The 25,064-nt window shown below is 38.0% G+C and overlaps 1 protein-coding gene across 1 annotated transcript; it reads left to right on the top strand.

Annotated features, from left to right (window-relative positions):
* The first annotated feature begins 22,704 nt into the window (after positions 1-22,704).
* On the top strand, positions 22,705-23,948 carry LOC149936090 (uncharacterized). The gene is made up of 4 exons (XM_090153620.1): positions 22,705-22,946; positions 22,991-23,064; positions 23,139-23,396; positions 23,773-23,948. Exons 1-4 carry the CDS (start codon positions 22,705-22,707, stop codon positions 23,946-23,948), a joined length of 750 nt encoding a protein of 249 aa, XP_090009746.1.
* Positions 23,949-25,064: the final 1,116 nt, after the last annotated feature.

Below are 25,064 nucleotides of genomic sequence, written 5' to 3'. Positions count from 1 at the left end.
ATTTTGTGGACATGAAATTCAACATGAATTTCACGAAGGCAAAATATGATGCAATGTGGATTCAATTGAACGGTCAGCGTAATAGTTGTGGCTGGGGACCATCCAAAAATGTGGAAAAAATAGGGTAAGTTTCAATTTTAATAAAATTTTAGTGATAATTTCTATAAAATTAACGTTTTGCTTCGCTAGTCGTTTTCAGCATGGCGCTCGAACATTCGAGCTAAGGCATCAAAGGCCTTTAAGGGAAAAACTGGTGGTGGATCACAATCAGAGCCTTTAACGGATTTGGAAGAAAGGCTTCTTTCCGTTATTGGTAAAGGGACCGTGACTGGACTTGGTTCAGTGGTTGAAGCGGGATTTGGGACGCCCGTTTCGCCAACATCAACAACTAGTATCCCACCGCAGGAGGAGCCAGCAGCGTCTGATCTCCAATTGGATGCTTGTTTTGAGGTTGAGGTGGAACAAACCATGGTTGTTGAAGAGCCAATGGGGTCCAGCGAAAATGAAGACCTTGTTGGGAACATTTCGGAGACAGTCGTTGAATCTGCAAAAAGTAATTTTTAAATAATTATTTTGCAAAAAACATTTATAGTAACCTGTCACAAATTCATAGAAGCGAGAAAAGCCAATAAGGCTGCAAACAGGAGGATCCCATACGAAAGAGCAGCAGCTTCATTGGGTGCTTCACAAAAGGCGCAAAATGACGAGATCGGTGGCATAAAAATAGCGCTGAACAAAATTGCTACATCCTTCGAAGATTTAGCCCGTTCACAAGCGAGGATGGCTGTGGCTTTCGAAAAAATAGCCGAAAGTTTATCAAATAAATAGGTTGAGTGAAGACAAACGGCCGTTTTAAGGGCCATTAGACAGTTAGATACCATCAAAATAAAGAGTTTCCCTTTTTTGAATAATTGAATTGTCACGCATGAAGACTTAATTGTCGGATACCCTGTGATGACTAGCTTATTTAAAATTTGGAAATTCTCTATTTTGGAGGTATTTACTGTCTAATGACACTTGAAGTTTGCGATTTATTATCTTAAATAGACAAATAACGTTGCCTTCTCGTGGCAAGTGTTGAAAACTTGCTTGCAAGGCCGAAACTTACACGCTTTCCTACAATACATAAATTATTACTCATAATTTAATAGCAAAATTAATAATGTAAATCTTATTTATTTAATGGATATACATATAAGCGACAAGTGGGCTTCTATTAGTACATCGGTACAAATACGCTTATAAGTAACAAGGTACAAAATTAAAAATATGGTAATTAAGCACTGAAAGCAACTGGCAATAGTATGCATGAAAAACGCAAAATTAGTGGTTGCAATGAATATTTATTTGTCACTGGGTGAAAACTCTAAACTACTAATTCTTTAGCGTTAAGTTTGCTAGTCATCTCCCCACTCGGATTTTCCCTCGAGCTCTTTGGTTTCCCCTTTCCATAAAAACTTGTTGAGGATAAGGATAATATTGAGTGTAGGGATCTGCTTAGGGCTGTGCGAGTACACGAACATCATCAAACTTGACCTTGAATAAGTAATTGGAGAATACTCCTCAATTACAGAGTACCAAAAATTGCATATTCGGGTACCCGATTACTCGAATAAGCTGCTTTCTAAACAAAAAAAGGTAGTAAATAAGGCCAAAAATATATTTTAAGTTTCTCTTTGAGAGTAAAGAAAGCGTGCATGTTTTGGCCTTGCAAAAGCAAGTTTTCAACACTTGCCACGAGAAGGCAACATACTCCGCACATGTTCAACGAAATTAGTCTATTTAAGAGAAGAAATCGCAACTTCAAGTGTCATTAGACAGTAAATGCCTCCAAAATAGAGAGTTTCCCAATTTTAAATAAGCTCTTACCACAGGGTATCCGACTATGATATCATCAAAAAAGGGAAACTCTTTATTTTGATGATATCTAACTGTCTAATGGCCCTTAAAAGGGCGGTTTTTCTACTTATCCTCAGCTTAACGAAAGCGACGAACCAGTCTTTCCCTCAACCTTTGTTCAAAGGGATTCCAATTTCCATTACGTCGTGGTGGAATGTGCGGATGTGGGCGGTCATCATCGTCTTCTTTTTCCCTGACATCTTCACCAAAGCCATTTAACATGCACATGTTGTGCAAAACGCAACATGCCATGATAATTTCTGCTGCAAATTCGGGATGGTAATAGAGAGCCCTAGCTTTCAACATGCAACGAAAGCATCACTTTAAGCACCCATTACATCTTCCAATGGCGCATCGAGCTTTGAATAAAGCCTCCATAAAACGGAACTCCGGGGTTCCTTCTTCAGCACCTATTATTGGAACCATTAGCCACGGAGTTAATGGATAGCCACTATCTCCTACAAAAATTAAAATATCGTTAAGTATTGAAATTAGATATAGGCAAAATAGTTGTCAGAGTTATACCAATTAGCCAAGAATCATTTAAAGACCCATTGACGTAAGATTCTTCTAAGTGAGTTACTTTGCATTTGCTGAAAGAATAATCAAATCGTAATCGCACACCTAAGAGAAGAACTGTAACAAAATAAATACACATTCCCAAATATATTAGGAAAAATAAAACTTCCCAAAAATATTGAAAACCAAACATTCCAAATATACTCTAAATGGCTCTTGGAAAATTTCGAACATTTTGTATTCATTTCTTTTATGTTAAAAATTGACAAAGGCTGGTGATACCCCGAGCTGGTTTATCCTGTAGATATGCTACGCGTTCCTCGAATTTCACAGTGTTGCGAAATTTGGAAACCACACATCGCTTTCACTGGAATGTGTGACGTCGGAGGTTTTTTTCCGACCACGCTGACCAGGCCCAATATCCGACCCCAATTTGGAGGGGGCGAAAAACGAAGAAGACCGTTTTTCGGTTGTTAAACACTTGTTCGAGGGCCCTCTCTACAAAAAGCAGTTTTTCTGACCGGCTGAAGGCTCCTGCCTCCTTGTCCAATGCTTCAGACAACTCTCCGGCACCGTACTTTAAAATAATAAAGTACGCGCTAAATAAATAAACTATGCGGAAAATTAAGTACGCGCTCGGCCACTGTTTTCACCGATCGCGGCTATTGTGACCTGATCCACCATTATCAACGAACTGGATGCTGACGCTACGAGCTGATGAACTCCAAGCCGCCGTATGCTGTTTTGTTTATGAAGACGACCAACGATAAAACCGTCGACGGTATCGTAAGTGAAAAACGTATTTTAAAAGGGGTAAACCAGCCTTCGCGAAATTGAACTATTAGTTTATATTAATTGAGCCCATTGATTGTTGTTTACGCGAAATATTTGTTTTATGTTATTTAGTATTAATTTCATTTGTCTTAACTAATTGATAATTTCCCAATGTATATAATTTTATCCATTCATTAAATATTTTCCTACCGAGACCAACCCGTATTTAATTTTGATTATTTTTAATGATGACACTAAGCAATTAACTTTAAGTTTATCTTCCCCTAGACAACTGATTTATTATCTTTACAATTATTATTCCCTAGTTTTATAAACATGCTAAAGAAAGTGTCTCATTTTGGGGGTTTCCCGTCCGGGATTAGGTCTCTCGCAGGATTATTTTTATGAAGGCTTTATTTTTGTCCCTAAAATTTTAATTTTAATTTCTCAACCTGTTCATTGTGGCCGGAAGTACGTAACCGTAGAAGCCAACTAAATAATGCGCTAAATTTATTTTTTTTTCCTCGCTTTTTGATTAATTGTCGCTTTAATAAATTTAATTTACACGAACCTTAGGGAAGACCGTGGCGATTTGTTTAATCGATTAGCTTGATTTATTAATTCGTATCCATAGTGATATATGTATTTTTCAAAATTTTAGCTTTTTGGCGCCAAAATTTGCGTTAGTAGGCTGACATTTCTTTTTCTTACTTTTTTTAAATTTTTGTGGGTAAAAATTTTTAAATTTTTTTTTGATCAGAGGTTTAGCGACTCTTTGTGCCTTTTAAAGCTAAGCATGCTAAGTGCCTACCCCATTATAGGAAAGATTTAAGTTGCGAGCTTTGCTTCAAGGATTTTAAGGTTTTTGAGCGAAACGAGCGATTTGAACGACGACAAAGTAGTCGCCTTCGTACCCCGCCCTCCGTAAATAAGAATTCTTTAACGACGTCTAAGATGGCGAGTACGGGTGCAACTGGAAATACTGGTCTCCCCGTTTCTATTGGCGGTATTTCGTCCCCCTCTACGCCCCCCGTATTAACGTCGGGTGCTTTAAGTCCGTTTCAACAGCAGAATAACGCCCCTCCCCCGCAGCAGCCAGTAACTGACCCTATGCTAGCAATGCAGCAGCAAATGAAACTATTAATGGACCAAGTAGCTTTCCTAACGAATCAGTTAGCAGCTCAGCAAGCTCCCACCGTGCAATTAGTTCAGCCTGTACCCGTTACGGTTTTTCCGGGTGCAAGTTCGGCTCAATCAGGTACTGCCCAGTTCGTACCAAGTACCCATGTCCCAACCTTTTCGACCCCTGCTAATTTAGCTTCTAGTTCGAGTATTGTCTTAGGCGGAAATGTTAGCGCACCTTTAACGGTTGTAACCCAAGGTAATCAGTTAGTTTCTAGCGTTGTTCCTACACTCTTAAAACAGTTGGGTTAAAATCGACCCAAAATATGTTATTTTTGTAACCCAACGCTGGGTCAGTATTTACCCTACCCTTTTTTGGGTTATTTAAATTTCAACCCAGAAATGGTTAGAACTTGCAACCCAAAGTTGGGTTGTAACGTTTTAACCCACAGTTGGGTTACAAGAATTACATAAACTGTGTTATTTTTTGTAACCCAAAACTGTGTTAATATCTAAAACAACCCATTTTGGGTTGCAATAATAACCCATTTTGGGCTCTTTTTTAAACTGAAACCCCCATTTTGGGTTGCAATAATAACCCAATTTGGGCTCTTTTTTAAACTGAAACAACCCATTTTTGGTTGCAATAAAAACCCATTTTGGGCTCTTTTTTAAACTGAAACACCCCATTTTTGGTTGCAATAATAACCCAATTTGGGCTATTTTTTAAACTGAAACACCCCATTTTTGGTTGCAATAATAACCCAATTTGGGCTATTTTTTAAACTGAAACACCCCATTTTTGGTTGAAATAATAACCCAATTTGGGCTCTTTTTTAAACTGAAACACCCCATTTTTAGTTGCAATAGTAACCCATTTTCGGCTTTTATTTACCCAAACCACCCATTATTGGTTACAATAATAGTCCTATTTGAGGTCTTTTTTAAATTTTAATCCATAACTGGGTTAATATCCCATCAATAACAGCCCAATTTTGGTTGCCTTACAAAACAAAACTCTGAAGGAATCCATATTTGGGTTACAAAGGGACACAAAAATAGTTGGTTTCCAGACTATATATAAAATAGTCATAATACTGGACCTGTATTTACTGACATTTAGCTTAAAAATACATTCATTTAGTTTATATATACCGAAACTTCGTAACATTCTTAGTAAAAGAATCAAAACTATCTCTGATTCACCTAAAAGAATCCTTTCTAGCCTAAGCAGGTATAACCTTTGTGAATACAATCAATAAATACCAAACTCAATCACTTAGGAAATTTTTTTATTTTCGAAATGTTGTTGTAAATAGTTAAATTATGACATTATTGTATTTTAAAAATTATATTGTTCCTTGGTTTTTTTAAGTTAAAATTTTAACTCAACAGAACTATTATGTTACAAATTTTTAAGATACCTGTATTTTACCACAACTGTCAGCAAAATACTAATATTAAACTGTGGTAAAACAAATTAAAAATTGTTTATTACAAAACTTTAAAAACATACAAACCATATGAAAAGGAATTAATTTGACTTAAAACTGCTTTTCGCTTCACAAATTATAAAAAGTTCAGCCTCGCTATATAAAAGTATATTATCTTAAAAAATAACAATGAAAGACTAGATTTTAAAGTTCAGTGAAATTAGGATTAAAAAAAAATGAAACTATAATTATGAAAAATTTTAACAAGTTGTTCAACTTATGTGAAAAATATAATTATTACACATTTTGGCTGAATACATCTTAGATTCACGAAAATTCAGTCTCACAAATTTAGTAATTTTCGTTAATTTAATTACTTAAAAGTTAAATTTCATAAATAAACTGATGTTCACAATGGGCAACAAGTACCAAAACCTCAGTTACTTTTACAAAGGAAAGAAACCAAAAATCCTAATTTTTGAGAGCAAGATTTGACTAATTATTTTATAAATAGCAACAATGAGTCTGAATTAGGTCAGAAATAGAGGTATGATATAGAAATTATTTTTCAAAAACATTTATAAAAGTGTTAGTGTGGGAAATATCCATAAAAGTACCAAAACCTCAGTTACTTTTACAAGGGAAAGTAACCAAAAATTCTAATTTTTAAGAGCAGCATTTAACTAATTATTTTATAAATAGCAACAATGAGTCTGAAATAGGTCAGAAATAGAGCTATGGTACTGAGCTGATTTAAAAAACAATTATAAAAGTGTTAGTGTGGGCAATAACCATAAAAGTACCAAAACCTCAGTTACTTTTACAATAGTAAGTAACCAAAAATCCTAATTTTTAAGAGCAGGATTTAACTAATAATTTTACAAATAGTAAAAATAAGTTTGAAATAGGTCAGAAATATAGGTATGATAAAAAATGATTTTTCAAAAACATTTATAGAAGTGCTAGTCTGTGAAAGTTTCATAAATGTTTCGTATCACCCGTTGTATAACAAGGGATGAAGACCAAAAATCCTCATATTTAAGAGCAGGATTTAACTAATTATTTTATAAATAGCAACAATGAGACTGAAACCATAACTCTATTTCTGACCTATCTCAGACTCATTGTGGCTATTAAATTAATTATTAGTTAAATCCTGCTCTTAAAAATGACAATTTTTGATTTCTTACCCTTGTGAAAGTAACAGAGGTTTTGGTACTTTTATGGATATTGTCCACACTAACACTTTTATAATTTTTTTTAAATAAATTCAGTACCATACCTCTATTTCTGACCTATTTCAGACTCATTGTGGGTATTTATATAATAATTAGTCAAATCCTGCTTATAAAAAGGAGGTTTTTGGTCTACATCCCTTGTTAAATCAACGGGTTTTACGAAACATTTATGAAACTTTCACAGACTAGCACTTCTATAAATGTTTTTGAAAAATAATTTCTATATCATACCTATATTTCTGACCAATTTCAAACTGATTTTTACTATTAGTAAAATCACTAGTTAAATCCTGCTCTTAAAAATGAGGATTTTTAGTTACTTTCCCTTGTAAAAGTAACTGAGGTTTTGGTACTTTTATGGATATTTCAAACAATAACACTTTTATAAATGTTTTTGAAAAATAATTTCTATATCATACCTCTATTTCTGACCTATTTCAGACTCATTGTGGCTATTTATAAAATAATTAGTCAAATCTTGCTCTTAAAAAGGAGGTTTTTGATCTTCATCCCTTGTTAAATCAACAGGATTTACGAAACATTTATGAAACTTTCACAGACTAGCACTTTTATGGATATTTCTGACACTAAAACTTTTATAAATTTTTTTAAAATCAATTCAGTACCATACTATGGTACTGATTTGATTTTTAAAAAATTATAAAAGTGTTAGTGTGGGAATTACCCATAAACTGTGTTTCATGATTCGGGCAGTTTCATCGCAAAGAGGCCATTAACCAACTGAAATATTACAATCAGATAAATTTTCTATTAAGCTATGTAGTAGAAATTACATCTTTGAATGTTCCCACTTAAAAGGTACAACTGGTAAAATGACTTGGAGTTAGTAATATATTTTAATTAACCCAATGGCTGTAAATTCGGTTAAGCAAAAGTGAATTTTTTTTACTAAACTTCATATTATAAGAGACCTATTAAATTTGAAAATTAATTTATATATACAAAGTATCAGGTTTAATAGATAAAAATTTTGATATGTATGAGTAAATAAATTAAAAAGACTTCAACGGTTTTAAATTCACAATATTTTAATTTATAAATATATTACTAACTCTTCAGGGATTTTTACAAGTCTGACGATATAATGGTAAAACTTTGAGACGAAAAACATTTGTGCGCTTAATAGTTAGAAGTTTTACCATTATATCGTCAGACTTGTAAAAATCCCTGAAGAAGGTGGAAGAGTGCCTCCGAAACGTTATATGTTATAAATAAATATATTGTGAATTTAAAACTGTTTAAGTCTCTTTTAAATAAGTTTTTTCACAATGTGCTTCTCTTCACTTCTATGAGTAATTAGATTGGATATAAATCACTTTGTGTTTGACCACTTGGGCAGTTTATCGCAAAGAGGTCATAAACAAAGAAATATTGTATGAAATATTTTTGTATTTACCAAGTAGAGTTTTTTGTTCGATATAGTGTACTTTACAGCGTACTTCCAACTTTCTTCAAATCCATAGATATTCAGCCCCGTTCGCTATTGAGCTTACAAAAATTAAATTTTTCCCAATGGTTGGATAATATATTTAATCTAGGATTTTTAAGTTAATTTGGTTATGGTAGATTATCATATTCAATAATTTTAAGAAGACCATACATCTAATTCCACGATCTAGGCGCATTTGGTATATGTAATAGTTTACTTAAACATATATTATAGAACGCAATCTGCTTTTGCAATTGTGCATGGGTCTATTTATTATTATTACTACTTTTTGTTATTCTGGCAACACTTAAGCCTAACACTTTGAAGCATGCATGTTTAGGCTTATTGGGGAAATAACCTTGAATGGACCTGTTCATGGATGACTTTTACCCTAAATATTTATTATGAAGATGCTGCACAATAAAGTCATTAAACTAATTACCTTCACCGTATAATTGAAAAGGTAAAAAGAATGAAATCAACATTCACTCACTCGAAGAAACGCTGCTTTCGCGCGAAAAATATGGCGTCGCGCGAGTCGCGACTTACTGACGCATCGTTACGATAGTGACGTCATAATTAATTTTCCCGCGAATTTTTAACTCAATTTTGGGTTGTAAGAACATGTGACCCAAAATTGGTTAATAACAACCCAGAATGGGTTTAAAAAATAACCAAAATTTTGGGTTAGACATTTCGACCCAGTTTTTTGACCCAGAACAAAATGTAAGAAAAACCATAACCCAAAACTAGTCAATTTTAGCCATTTTTGGGTTGAAACTAAAACAACCCAAAATATTTAACCCAACTGTTTTAAGAGGGTATCATCGCAAATCCCACTTTAGGCGTTTCCCCTGGCAGTCTCCAGGTCGGAAGTAGTGCAGGTAATGGACAGGCTGCTTCGATAGGTTTGCCAAAGTCGTGGGTTCCCTCGATTAGTATGCCCAATTTCTCTGGTTCGACAACGGGTATGAGTCCGAAAGATTTTCTGACTAAAGCGCGTCAGATATTAGCTAGTCGAGATTGCCCCGAGGATATTTTTGTAAAGCGTTGGGTGCCCAATATGCTGACAGGTGCCGCGCTAGATTGGTTTGAAAAGCAGAACCCATTTTCTAGTTTTGCGGATTTTTCAAGTGCCCTTAAGGCCGAATATCAACATGATACGGATGACGACTTCCTACTCGAACAAATAGATAGTCGTTTCCAAAAACCTAGCGAACAGTCTAGCAATTTTATTGAGGCCATACTTACGCTTATGCGCAAACTTAGCGAGCCCTTAACCGCGCGAGAAAAAATTAGACACATACGGCGTAACCTACTGCCGGATATTAGGAAGTCACTAGCGACCCGTACCTATTCCAGCGTGAGAGAATTATTAGCAGACGCAGTCAAGGTTGAGCACGCGTCGCAAGACCCGCGTCGCAATGCTGCTCAACAAAACATAAATAGCGCAAGTCCGTCCTTCCACTCTAGACCCAGAAAGCCGGACGTCATCTGTATGTCCTGTGGTGACCGTGGTCATTACCAAAATCATTGCCCTAAGCGCGCGAACCCCCAGCCGCCCGTGGCGCCCTCTAGCCAACTAAACACCAATGCTAAGCCATTTGTTCCTACATGTCATTTGTGTGGCGAGAAAGGTCACATCAAGCCCCGTTGCCCTAAGCGAAGTAATCAGCAGGGAAACGCGAGAACCGTGGGGGAAAGGACAAGCGCTCCCAGCGGGAAGACCCAATAAGTCCCGTTATTGTAAATAATGTAAATAGTGAGGTTTCACCTCGCCCAAAACTGGCTTGGATTTGGATTTCAATTGATGGCACGAGTTGTTTGGCACTGGTTGACCCTGGATCAACATTTACGTTGGTCAATGATAATTTTAGAGATAAATTAACACCCGTGAACAATGCCCGTCACCGCCATAAGCTTGGAATTAAGCTAGCCAATAAAACGCGAGTTACCTCTTCGGGCACCGCCAATGCAACTTTTGTTCTGCCAGGGAAATCCGATTCTAACCTAGTTTATTTTGTCCCACATTTAGTGTGTGATTGTATTTTGGGGATGGACTTTTTGCAGAAACATGGCATGATCGCTAATTATAGAGACATGCGTTATTGCTGGGCTGATAAGCCCGCCGAATTTTTTCATTTTCACTCCGATAGTAAAAGTGATGACCATATAGGAAGCGATCCGCTAATTTGTCACATGGAACCCGTCGAAATTGACGAAAATGATTTAAAATCCGCTCTGTCTCTTGCGAAGGTTGATACTAACCAACGCTCCCAATTAGAAACTTTGGTGTATAAATATAAAAATTTGTTCGCTTCCAAAGCTGGTCTCACCGATACTACGTGTCATTATATAGATACAGGGGACGCGATCCCGATAGGTTGCGCTCCCTACCGTTATTCCCCTTTCAAGAAAGAAAAGATAGATGAAATAGTTCACGACATGTTGGCTCAAGAGTTGGTAGAACCCAGTAATGGCCCGTGGAGCTTTCCTTGCATAATCGTCCCTAAAAAGGACGGCGGTTATAGATTATGTATAGACTACCGTAAATTAAACGCATTTACCATTAAGGACGCGTATCCCCTCCCGCGGATAGATGACATACTTGACTCCATGCGCGAAGCTAAATTTATAACAACTCTTGATCTTAAAGCGGGGTATTGGCAAATACCCCTTGACCCCTCCAGTCGCGACAAAGCCGCTTTCATTACGCATAATGGTCTCTATAGACCAAAGGTGCTAATGTTCGGGCTTTGCAACGCCCCAGGAACCTTTCAACGCATGATTGACAGGCTGTTTTCTCATATGGGCCCCGAAGGCGTGTATGCCTACCTAGATGATCTAGTAATAATATCCACATCTTTTGAAGAACATATGGTAACCCTAGGCAAGGTCTTTAAAACGCTTTCTGACGCGGGCTTAACAATTAAAGCGAGCAAATCAAAATTTTGCCAAACCGAAACCCCACTCTTAGGTCATATAGTTAGCACGGAGGGAATCAAGGTTGCGCCCGAGAAAACTAAAGCGATTAGCGAATTGGCAGTACCGCGCGACGTTAAGGCAGTAAGGTCTTTTCTCGGAATGGGAAGTTACTACCGCCGCTTTATTAAGGGTTTTGCAGCCTTGTCCTCGCCTTTAACCGCCCTTCTCCATAAAGATGTTCCATTTGTTTGGACCACATCGCACACCGCGGCCTTTAATATCCTTAAGGCGGCTTTGATTTCCACCCCTTTTCTAATCGCCCCGGATTTTTCAAAACCATTCATTGTCCAGACAGACGCGAGCAGTACCGGTCTTGGAGCCGTACTTCTGCAGAAACGCGATAACAAATTGAAGGTTATTCAATATGATAGCCGCACACTGACTGCCGTGGAGAGAAACTATTGCACAACCGAACGCGAAGCTCTTGGCGCTGTTTGGGCCATTGGTGAAAAGTTCCGCCATTATTTAGAGGGCGTACATTTTGAGTTGTACACCGACCACTCCGCGTTAGTTTGGCTTCTTAAAACCCCCGATCCCACTGGCAAATACGCGAGGTGGTATGCGAAATTGCAGGCATTTGATTATTCGGTGCACCATATACCCGGCGACCAAAACGTTTTAGCGGACGCGCTTTCTCGTTTGGACACAGTCAAGGAGGAGGTTTCGCTGGCGAGCCCCCCTCCTGACACTGATGTCACTTTAGCCGTAGCTTTAGGCGCTCCCTCTGAGCCCATTGCTTTTTCCACGGATATTTTAGTTGCCGAACAAAACAAGGACGATTACCTTGGTCTTTTCATGACATCCTTAACTGATAGTGCCCCTTTACCCTCTATCGCTCCGGCTAAGAGTGCGCTGGTACTTAAACAGTGTAAGATCATAGATGGCGTTTTACATAGGCTTCCCAACAAATTAGCTAATGTTGATTCCAATTTCAAAATTTGGGTGCCTGCTTCGTTGCGTAACACAGTCCTACAATTAAACCACGATATCAGGTCGGCCGGACATTTAGGTAACTACAAAACCCTGCGTCGTCTTCGTGAGCGCTATTTTTGGGATGGGATGACCAAAGGCGTTCGTACCTACGTCCAATCTTGCGACGCCTGTCAACGGCATAAGGTGCCCCAGCGCGCGCCCCCGGGACTTATGAAGTCCGCGTCTCCTACAGACCCTTGGACGGTGATCGGAATAGATCTTAAAGGTCCCTACACCCCCAGTAGGCGTGGCGTTACGCAACTCCTCGTCATTACTGATATGATGACGAAATGGGTAGAAATATTTCCATTGCGTCGGGCTACGACTAAGGCGATTGTCAATTTGTTAGTAGACCATGTTTTTACACGATTCGGGTTACCGCTGACCGTTGTAAGCGATAACGGGAAACAATTTGTCTCTCGTATTATGAGGGATACTTTCAAAATTTTAGGCGTAAAAAATCGCTAAACGTCATTTTACTCGCCCCAATCGAACCAGACGGAGCGCGTCAACCGCACTCTTTCCACCATGATCGCCACTTTCGTGGGTGAGACTCATAAAGACTGGGACCTGGGAATTCAGCAATACGCGATGGCATTGCGAACAGCTACCCAAGAGTCTACAGGATTTACCCCTGCCTACTTAAACTTCGGGCGCGAATTGCGAACCGCGTCTGACATTGGCAACCCCGTCGAACCCGATAGTTCCCTTGATAGTAGCAAAATTAACGCTCACGCTATTGAAATTAAAAACCGAATAAATTCCGCGGTTGCTCAGGCAAAAACGAATTTAGTAGCAGCCCAATCTAGACAGGCCGCTTATTACAACCAACATCATCGAGATTTCGAAATGGAGGTCGACCAGTTGGTTCTGAAGCGCACACATTACAAGTCATCCGCCGACGCTCGTTTTACTTCCAAGCTAGCGCCTCGTTGGGATGGTCCCTATCAGATCGCTCAGAAACTTTCGCCCTTGACTTATAGGCTTAAGACTGTTAAAAAGGGTAGGGTTCTAAAAGGCACTTTCCATGTAAGCCAATTACAGGTGTATGTCGAGCGTAAAGGGGATGCAATTTTTCCACTTGTCGCGCGTGATGCCGACCATGATCAGGTGTTGTCACCTTTGCCTGTCGATCGTATTGCCGACAATGATAGCAGTAGGCCTGTTAGCGCGTTAGGCGATAGTTATGACTTAGCCGATGGCACCAATGAACAGTCCCGTAACACTCGCAGCCTCCGACCTCGTGATCCTATTACCGGACGGGCTCTTTGCTCTTAGTTTTAGGATATATTTTTTTTACAGTTTGTTTTAAAATGATTTTGTTTTCGCGTCCGTTTGAATTTACTTCAAATTTATTTTCTTGTCGCGTTTAATTAATATGTATTGTCTCGACCTGTGAATTTCACTATTGTTTTTAATTTTGTGTGTTGGCCAATGTAAATAATTAAAGGTACCTTGTTTATAATTCGTATTATTCTTGTATATTGTTTACACGCGTTGATTTTCTTTTGCCTATTGTATAATTTTTTTTTTTAATTTGGAATGTTGAGCGAGGACGCTCAAAATCGAGTTGGGGAGAATTTGTAACAAAATAAATACACATTCCCAAATATATTAGGAAAAATAAAACTTCCCAAAAATATTGAAAACCAAACATTCCAAATATACTCTAAATGGCTCTTGGAAAATTTCGAACATTTTGTATTCATTTCTTTTATGTTAAAAATTGACAAAGGCTGGTGATACCCCGAGCTGGTTTATCCTGTAGATATGCTACGCGTTCCTCGAATTTCACAGTGTTGCGAAATTTGGAAACCACACATCGCTTTCACTGGAATGTGTGACGTCGGAGGTTTTTTTCCGACCACGCTGACCAGGCCCAATATCCGACCCCAATTTGGAGGGGGCGAAAAACGAAGAAGACCGTTTTTCGGTTGTTAAACACTTGTTCGAGGGCCCTCTCTACAAAAAGCAGTTTTTCTGACCGGCTGAAGGCTCCTGCCTCCTTGTCCAATGCTTCAGACAACTCTCCGGCACCGTACTTTAAAATAATAAAGTACGCGCTAAATAAATAAACTATGCGGAAAATTAAGTACGCGCTCGGCCACTGTTTTCACCGATCGCGGCTATTGTGACCTGATCCACCATTATCAACGAACTGGATGCTGACGCTACGAGCTGATGAACTCCAAGCCGCCGTATGCTGTTTTGTTTATGAAGACGACCAACGATAAAACCGTCGACGGTATCGTAAGTGAAAAACGTATTTTAAAAGGGGTAAACCAGCCTTCGCGAAATTGAACTATTAGTTTATATTAATTGAGCCCATTGATTGTTGTTTACGCGAAATATTTGTTTTATGTTATTTAGTATTAATTTCATTTGTCTTAACTAATTGATAATTTCCCAATGTATATAATTTTATCCATTCATTAAATATTTTCCTACCGAGACCAACCCGTATTTAATTTTGATTATTTTTAATGATGACACTAAGCAATTAACTTTAAGTTTATCTTCCCCTAGACAACTGATTTATTATCTTTACAATTATTATTCCCTAGTTTTATAAACATGCTAAAGAAAGTGTCTCAGAACCTATTAATACATTTTTCTTGGTATAGTGAAAATAGACTTAAAATTAAATCCCGCCGCAGAATAAGATTTTTTATACCGCAAAAGAAATATTTTTATCCACGGATGAAATCTGCCTCAAATCGACTTTTGAAAGCCGCAAATATTAAAATTTGACCTTAGATAAAATATTAATAAAGAAAAAGAATATACATTTTCATTTTATTTTTTAATAGACTTTTAAAAGTAAATTATTAAAAGTAAATTTGAGCATTTTTTAGGGATGGTATTACGTTGAGTTTTTTATCAACGTTGCGTATGACATGAGCCCAACATGTTACCATGTTTTTGTTATCTCCAAACACAGCAGTAAAAGCGTTAAAAATAGCGTCAGCACAATCGGACACGAGCGTCTCAGGTTTATAGTTGGGTACTGCATTTTTTATCGTTGTTAGAAGGAAAATATAATCGTCTTCAGTCTCACCGTACGTCACCGAAATTCCAAACGGATGATAATGCCTGTCCATATCAGATGTACCGCGTACAAGCACAGTACCGAGGGGAAAGAGTTACAAATGAAAATTAATGAAACTGCGGATATTTTTTTGTATAGCGGATTTTAAATTCCATTTGCGGTAAATAACATCTGTGAAAATTAATTTTTATTTGCGGTAAAAAAATTATTCTTTTTGCGGTGGGTTAAATTCCATGCCGTGAAAATAATTATTTATATACTTTACCAGCTGAACATTCAAAGAAATATACGTCTTGCGGTTGACAAATAGGTACTCCGGAAAGTCTGGGTCAATGTTCGCAAGATGTACGATTGCTACATGTGTGCAATCTATCGCTCCAATTGTTCCGGGAAAGTTGCACTCTTCTTGGTACCTCAATTTAACGGCAGCTTTGTGCACTTCGGTCACAGGAAACTTTATGTACAATGGTACTAGATGCCGGTTGATAGCCTTTGTAACGTCTCTAAGACAACGGCTTACACTAGGTTGGCTGACTTTCATCCAGTTGGTATGAAGGTCATACTATGACTCTCTCGAATAAAACCTCAAAGCGATAAGAACCTTGAAAAACAACGTTTAATTTTATTAGTATAATTTAAAATAGTTAGATTTGTGAGATTTCTTACCTTCAAATTTACTGGCAATGCGGTGGTTCTAATTCCTTGTAGAGGCTCCGTCAAGGTTTGACAAAGGCCTAAAACCATTTCACGCGATAAGCGAAAATTTCTTCGGAAACGAAGGTCATCTAACTCCCACACTTGATTCACATGTCTATAAACCCTTTAAATTCGTAGATCGCGACGTTCAACGCGATCACGATATTCATACATCAAACGAAAAAGCTCAAGTCGGAAAAACAAAGCAGCCATTTTAAACGAAAAAGCAAAGGCTTAGATATTCCAACACCAAAAAATGAATCCCAAGTTAAGAAGTAGTTTACAGCCTACTTTTATTTCGCTTGTAGGGGCCCCAAATCTAGATGAAATATCAAAATCCGAATTAAAAGCCGGCGAACACTGAACAGTGATTTCTAATATTGTTTCGAACGCAGCCTTGATTCGTTGAAGTTGCTAAACTAGCTACTTCAAAAAGTGTTGCATCGTTAGACAGATGAAAAATTGTGCGGTTTTCCGACTCTCCGAGTCCCAATTTCCAAAATAAAGATAAAGTAAAGCGTCGCAACAGAGTGTTGTCGTCAGAAACCCTGCGACGTCACCATTGTAATTTGCCTATTGATAAAAAACGGTAACTGTCATGGCGGCCACTATTAACACTACAGCTGTGACGGTTCAAGTTTTCAAAATCGTATCCGACGATAACACTACTGGCAAGTGTTTTTGCAACAATTATAAGTGAAAATGGAGAATGTTGTTGGAGGATGTTGCCCATATGTGCATTGTTATGCTCATCGACTAAAAAAAATATTTTCCGAGTACATTTAAACAGTCATGTACATTTCTTTTGTAAATTATTAAAAATAAACCGGTTTTGTCACAGTTTTGTTTAGTTAGTGTATGTAAAGGGGGGGGCCCAAATTAAAGAATTAAGTAGCCTACCTATAGTAATATCCTGACGCCGCCACTGTTTGCCTTGCTTCGAGCCAAATGATTTGGGATTTAGACTTACATAATAAGCATTTTTGTCATTAGGGGTGCCAACTGTCCAAATTCCAAATGATTTGGACAGACTCGATCCAAATGAAAATTACAGAATAGCCTCCCTGCACCTTTATCGTATAAATGCAAGGGTGCCATCTTGACCAAATACTCTGTTTTCCAAGACTCGTTTGAACTACTTTAAATACAGTAGCATTAAAATAGTTATCAATAGCTATATTTAAACTCATTATTAAACCGATATAAACTAGATGTCGGTCTGAATATCAGTAGTTTCGACAGTGGCTGATTTGCATAATTCACTAATTTAATAAAAGCAGACATTATGCGACATAGTTATAAAATAATCGGCACTTACCGTTAGCAATATAAATTTGCAAAGAACACATTGTTTCTGTTTAACACAGTTAGTCAACTAATCCAATTCCTAAAAATTGAACGAAGCAATTTAAGGAAGACGTTAAAACATAGATAAAAGGCCCATACGCCGATACACGCGCTTTATCTCAATTTTCAATGTTTATGAAAACAATCTTCTAGAGAAAAGATAAATACGTGACGAATTAAAATTAAAGAGGATTTTCCCGTATTCTATAGGCTGGTGACCTCTATTGGATTAAATCAAAACTTCTTGTAATCGTTTAAAATATGAAAAGCTGCTTAAAATTAGTCGAATAGAGGTCTTCCAGCTTCTAGTTTAGCTTCGCTGAAAGTTCCACGACTGGAATTAATTGGATTTCATCGCGCGTGTGTCTTTACTTTTAAAATCAAAGGCCATTGCTTCAATCATTTCAGTGGCCCGTAGAAATTCTATACGCCAGACAAGCTTACATGAAATGAAGTAAAGACGGACCTCTGAAAAATGTAGACAAGTACAAAGGCCACATAACATTTTTGGCGGAAATCTGTACAGCTCGGCGCGAAATTTAAAATTTAAACTCCTATTTCTAACAATATATTAATATTTAATGGCTATCAGTTTGAGTGCTAAATGTCGCCTCTTCCCTTTTTGCGCCAACCCCACCACGGTTTTGCTACGGATCTCGGACTAAAGTGGGTCTCCGTGGCAATACGTTTAAGCTTTTATAACTCGAAACAGTACCCCTTCCCGACACCACCAATGCCTAGTTACGGCACTACTTCGGGGCCCATATGAGAAAACAACATGTCAATCATGTATTGAAGGGCTCCCGGGGCGTTACAAAGCCCTAACATCAGTACCCTCGGTCAAGGCCATTATGCGTAATAAAGGCAGCTTTGTCACGACAGGCGGGATCAAGGGGTATCTGCCAATAGCCCGCTTTAGGATTAAGGGTAGTAATAAATGTAGCTATGTTATCTATTCTCGGAAATGGGTACGCGTCCTTTATTGTAACTTTATTTAATTGTACGGTAGTCTATACATAGCCTATAACAGCCGTCCTTTTTAGGAACGATGATGCAAGGAATACTCCGTACTTAGTCACCACTGTTACTATCAGAATGAAAATGAAAAAACTCTGAGGGCTTATAAGCAATAATGTCTCTATAATTAGCAATCATACCATGTGTCTGTAAAAAGTCCATTCAAAAATACAATTACGCACTAAATTTGGTACAAAGAAAACTAGGTTAGACTCGGCTTTTCCTGGCAGGACAAAAGTAACATCGGTGGTGCCCAATGAAGTCACCAGAGTTTTATTGGCTTAATTGATGCCAACCCTTACCAAAATGGGAGTCTTACTTTAGTCGCCAATTAGTCTCAATGTATTGATTATGGGTTACAATATTAGATAAAAATAAGAGTCATTTAAGACTTCACTTAAGTCTCATATGGGGATATTCTTTTCTGGGGACTTGAAAAGATACATAATTGAGAGTTGCTTAGAGGTTAAACTAAAAGTAATCGTAAATTTCATGTTAAACTTTCGACTGGATCCTATTATATAGCTATTTTGGTAGTGTTATCTAAAATGAGTTTCGCTCACGTGCCGCGCAATTGATATAAATATATGTACATTAGTCCAAACAATACACCAAATATTTCATATGATCTACTGTACTATACTTTTAAATTATTCTTTTAAAATTATAGTGTAGTAAAGTCCAAACAATGGAACTCATCATGAGTTCAACTATAATGACCCCTTAAGATGAATATTAAACAGGTAATGGATTTGCAACTTGAATCTTGAAGCTTGGTTACAAAATGGTCATACGGGATTGGCTGGCTATATTTGGTTAAGCTAAACTTACTTGAAACCCTCACATACTTAAAATTAAAAATTTTATTATAAAATAATAGTTTAAAAATTTTAAGTCTATTTACTAAATAAAATACTTGAAATCCTTCAAATAGGATATTTAATTTCAAGTAAAATTAATTCTAAGTATGAGTGTGTAAAACAACTGAGCTGGGTCCAAAATAGCCTAGCATCTAGCGCCATCCTTGAAGTCTGGAGATTTTAAAACTTGCAATCCATCATCGCAGCTGAACAAAGTAGTCATTTTTGATTCAGTATTTGAGTAGCCAGATAGAGCGTCATTATAAAATTAGATATTTAGAATATAATTTTTTTTAAAGGACGCCCGAGCGTAAAAACTACCTGCTTATTCAGTTTCAAGTTATTTCTCAAGGTCATTTTTGAATGTCTTTGAAGACATGGTTCAAAAGTACTTTGACGAGAAAGTGGTGATTAGCAAATTTCCTATTGAAACCTAGTTTCTATACCCAATGGATCGCGAGATAATGTTTTCATACCTTAAACCACGTCTTCAAGGTCATCCAATTTTACAAACTTGAAAAACTCGCACCATAATGAGTTTGTCTAGCAAATTTCGATGTAACACGAATTGGTTTCGAGTTATGTGCGTTTTCTTTCAATTTTCATTTTAACGACCTTTGTGATTTTAAAAAACAGTTCCTCGACTTCCTATTGGTCAAATTCAATCAAACCAAAGCTAATTAGACCTACAATGGGACGTGGAACACTTTTTTAAGTGGAACCAACTTTCTAACACTTACGGTTCTCGCGTTAGTTTTTGGATGACCTTGAAGACATAGTGCAAGGTCATTGAAATTCTTAAACCAAAGACCCTAAATCCTGATGAGGATGTGAAGCAAATTTCAGTTCTCTAACACGAATATCTTTAGAGTTATCAGCTCCCGAACCTCGATCGCTTAACGACCTTCTTGTTTTTCATCTAGCATTTCTCGGCTTTCTATTGGTCAAATCCGATCAGGTCAAACCTACTTATATTTAAAAAGTCACGTGGAACACATTTCTATTTGGAACCAACATTCTAACATTTACGGTTCTCGAGTTAGTTTTTGGATGACCTTGAAGACATGGTTCAAAGTCATCGACATTTTCGCAGTAGGTTTCCCCCTACATCTTGTATACGACTTGAAAATTTAAAAATCGTACCTAAAACAGATTTTGAGATATTCGCCCTGGTTCATTTTTTAGTGGGCACCCTGTATAGCGATCGCCATGCAACAATTGGCGAATAATTTCGCTATAGATTGCAGTGGACTGCTCACATACAGGTCACCCTGGTTGTATATTAGTTTTACTGATATCGGCAGATTTCCAATTATACTCCGCGGCCGCGGAGTATATTTAGAGCTCATCTTCTTCCACCATTTCCACCTCTGCTGCCCGTATATTGCCCGGTTTGGTCGTGGAAGACGTCAACTCAGCTTGAGAAACGTTTAGGCCTTTTTTGGGTCGCGCTGTAACCTCAACCACTGGTCGTATTTTCATTCTGTAAACGGATTTAAAATCAGCGTGTTTCACTTCATAGGCCCGTCTTTCCACGATTTATAATTTAATCAATAACGCCGAGAAAATATAAGTTTTTGAAGCCAGGAAATTACGGTTTCGAGGCATCCATTTTCCCTCTTAAGTTTCAGATTGGCGCGCATGCGCAACGGGAAACTGAGTATAACATGAAAACCGAGGCCTAGCACAAATACAGGTCCCAAAGGCGGGGATGGGGAATTCATTTCAAGCGAAATACTTAAGGGAAAATTATGAATGCAGTCTTAAATAAAACCTGGAAACTTACTAAAAATCACATGAAAAATGCCAAGTTGAGTACAAACACTAAAATTATTAAAAACTAAAAAGTCTCAGAATTGCAACACAGTTAGGATAACAAATTCCCGTAGGAAAAACATTGGGGATAAAAACCAATTTTCCCGAAAATTCGTCCGCTTAGACTCAGTTCCTGTACATGTTATGTTTGGTTGAACTAATCTATCAGCTGTGAAGTTTAACACTAATCATTTTCGAGCTTTAAAATTTGAAATTCCAAGGCAACAAAAGAAAAAGGCAAAACGACGGGCTGAGTATTTTTCGCAGCAAAGGTAATCATTTTTATGTGGTTGAACTAAAATAACAATATTTTTTGAGATTCTAATTATTTTTCTATGCAGGCCTTAGTTTGGCACTTTTATTAGAGACACTACAAGCATTTAATTTTTAATTTTAGAAAGCACTATTGTTTTAATGGAAAAGTCCAGCTTCGGTAAAACTTGGGTCTATTTGATATCATATCTAAATATACTCAAAAATATCAGTCGTAAAATTGTATCCTTTATTTAATGACGAGAAATTAATTTTTTAACGAGCCAAATTTACCGCCAAGCGATCTGCCATTTTTTGTTTCGGGATGACGTTTTAGGACTATAACAGGCTATAACAGCGCTCTGTTCCCCGCGCGCGCTTGCTCCGCGTGCGATCTGCGGAGGGAAGGCGAAAGAAAATGGCAGCTCGCTTGGCGGTAAATTTCGCTCGTTTAAAAATTAATTTATCGTCATAGTACGGGTAAAAGAGGCCCAAAAAGAGCTCTCCAGCGGCAAAATTCGTCCCAACTTCCAATGTGGCCTAAAAATTCAATTTTGATGTCTACTTTGAGGATCCGATGAGTCCGCAGCGATGCGGGGTGGACAACACAGTTTTGGGGGGGGGGGCAAGGGGGGCAGGAGGGGGCATTAGCCCCCTAAATTTGCTTTCACCGAATTGAGCCGTGTTTGGTGTTGTTCCCGATGGTACATTTCACCCTGAGTCGAATGCGACCCACCACATGCCCGTAAGATGAACCGTTTCCGAGTTATGGCCGAATTTGTACTGAATCGCGTGGTTTTTTCTCTTATATGAAAAAAAAAATCCCCAAATGTTAAATTTAGCAATCCGGTCAAGTTGGGAATCGTTTCTGTAGTATGTTTTAACGTTGAGTCGAATGAGACACGCCGCGGATCGCTGGAACTAATAGTTTCGGAGGTATGACCAAAAGTACACTAAAGAAAGGTTTTTTTTTCGGAATTTCACTAAATGTTGAAAAGGTATATCAACCATTTGGCCAGGACCAACCATACTTTCGGAACGCACGTATTATTTTGTGCCGAATCGAATGAGACCAACCGCAATTCCATAGGGTGAATAGTTTCCGAGCTATACCAAAAATGTGCGAACCATAAATGGTGTTTTTTTTCAAAAAGTTCGAAAATATTCATTTAAACCACCACCCGTGTCTACAAATGTATCCCCGGACGACCACAATGTATTCATCTTACATACTACTAAGTGATGAATCGAATGAGACCAACCGCAGCGCCGTGCAATGAATATTGCCCGTGTTGCTGAACGTCTGGCCGATAAACAACTTCGCTCCTTCCTTGACGACACGGAATTCCTCCACCCCTCCCAGCATGGTTTCCGCTCAAATCGATCTTGCACCACCAATCTCCTCTCTGCGACTAACGAATGGACGGCGTGGCTTGACGAGGGTAATCCTGTTGACGTGGTGTACCTGGACCTCAGTAAGGCTTTTGATACCATCCCCCACCAGGGGCTGTTTGATGCGTTAGCTGAGGCTGGTGTTGAAGGGCTTGCCTTTAATGGCTCAGGAGCCTCGTCACGGATCGTAAACACTCAGTTGTGCTCCAAGGTCACGAATCCGAAGCTCTTACTCCGCTGAATGGTATTCCCCAGGGAAGTGTACTCGGCCCTATCCTCTTCTCGGTCTTCATAAACTCTTTGCCCCCTGTTGTGAAGCATTCCAGGCTGATGACACCAAGCTTGCTCACTCTGTTGGAACCCCTCAAGATTGCCAGCACTTGCAGGAAGATCTCAACGCCGTAGCTCTCTGGGCTCAAACGCATGGGATGGCCTACAATTCGTCAAAAAGCGGTGTTAACCACCTCGGTCGCAACAACCCGCGCACATGTTACACTCTGGATGGTCTCCCACTGCTAAGTGCGGACTCCCCGATGAGAGACCTGGGCGTATGGATGGATCCATCCCTCAATTTTGGTAATCACACCTCCAGGGTCGTCAAGAAAACGAACTCACTGACAGGCCTCACAAGAAGAAACTTTTATTTTCGTTCTCCACGGCTAATGCGCACACTCTACACTGCACTAGTCCTCCCTCACATAAACTTCGCGTCAGAAGTGTGGAGCCCTCCTTTGTTGGGGGACCAGGATCGGTTAGTGAAGGCACACAACCGCTTTACAAAACTCACCAGGGGCCTGGAGAAACTTTCTCCTGACGCCAGAAATAGAGTGCTCAATGTCGATTCTCCAACGACACGCCACGCTTTAAATGATATTATCCAAGTCTGGAACATCTGGGCGGGGAAATCTGCTTTGAACCCTGATAACTTTTTCACGTTTGTTGCCCTCCGTAGGACCAGGGGCCATGATGCCAAGATCGTCAAACCTCGCGTTAAGACGTCTGTTCGACAATGGCACTTCTCATTCCGAACTATCGAACTCTGGAACTCCTTACCTAAAGAAGTGCTGGCTTGTCAATCCCGTTGCGCTGTGCGTCGTCTGGTTCGGAATCACCTCTGTCAAAGAATGATGTAGACTCCCTCTTTGTTCGACTGGCCAGTTTTGTCCAGTTTTGTCTTGTTTTGTTGTATTAGCCTCATGATTCAACACGGGTTTTTTATTTTTTATTTTTATTTTATTTTGTTCTGTTTTTTTTTTATCTTAAACCCATTTTGTGCTTCCGCGTAGTTTCTTCTGTAAGCAAAATTTTACATATCCTTCTATTATGTCTTTTGAATTTCTACGCTCTGCTGTCGGGTACTGCAAGATTGTACACAAGCTATAACTAGCTTAACGATCTGTATCTTTTCTTCTTTCAAATAAATAAAATTCATAGATAACGAGTGATGACGGAATTTACATTAGATAATTGACATTTAATCCTCAAACAGGTTCTGAAAATGTTTTTTTCTTTTTTTTTAATTTATTTATAATAATTTATTTTTAAACATCATTGTATTCGATTAATGTTTACTACCAAAAGCATGTATGACGTTGCAAAACGTCATATTGATATTATTTAGTCGCGCCATCTTCGTTTTAAACGTTTCTACTTGAATTTTTTACTGCCCCAAAAAAATGCCATAGAAATTTCAGATATATTATTATTATATTTCATTCATTCTATTTAGTTGTATTGTCTGATGCAAATTTTAACTAAGTAAAAATGTGTTCGATTGTACCTGTTTTTAAACATATCTTCATCATTTCTTCTAGCAAACACACAACAATGATGTTAAAATTTAACTTAAAAAAAAGAAAAAAAAACCATTTTCAGAACCTGTTTGAGGATTAAATGTCAATTATCTAATGTAAATTCCGTCATCACTCGTTATCTATTCATTCCATGGAGCTGCAGTTGGTCTCATTCGATTCAGCACTTAGTAGTATGTAAGATGAATACATTGCGGTCGTCCGGGGAGAAATTTGTAGACACGGGTGGTGGTTTAAATGAATATTTTCTAACTTTTTGAAAAAAACACCATTTATGGTTCGCACATATTTCGTTATAGCTCGGAAACTATTCATCCTACGGAATTGCGGTTTGTCTCATTCGATTCGGCACAAAATAATACGTACGATCCGAAAGTATGGTTGGTCCTGGCCAAATGGTTGATATACCTTTTCAACATTTAGGGAAATTCCG

Source organism: Leiobunum rupestre, chromosome 7 (genome assembly GCF_980474605.1).
Source record: "Leiobunum rupestre chromosome 7, qqLeiRupe1.1.hap1, whole genome shotgun sequence".
Classification (NCBI taxonomy): Eukaryota; Metazoa; Arthropoda; class Arachnida; order Opiliones; family Sclerosomatidae; genus Leiobunum; species Leiobunum rupestre.
Note: the sequence above shows the minus strand (reverse complement) of the source record. Positions and strands in the feature narration are given on the sequence as shown.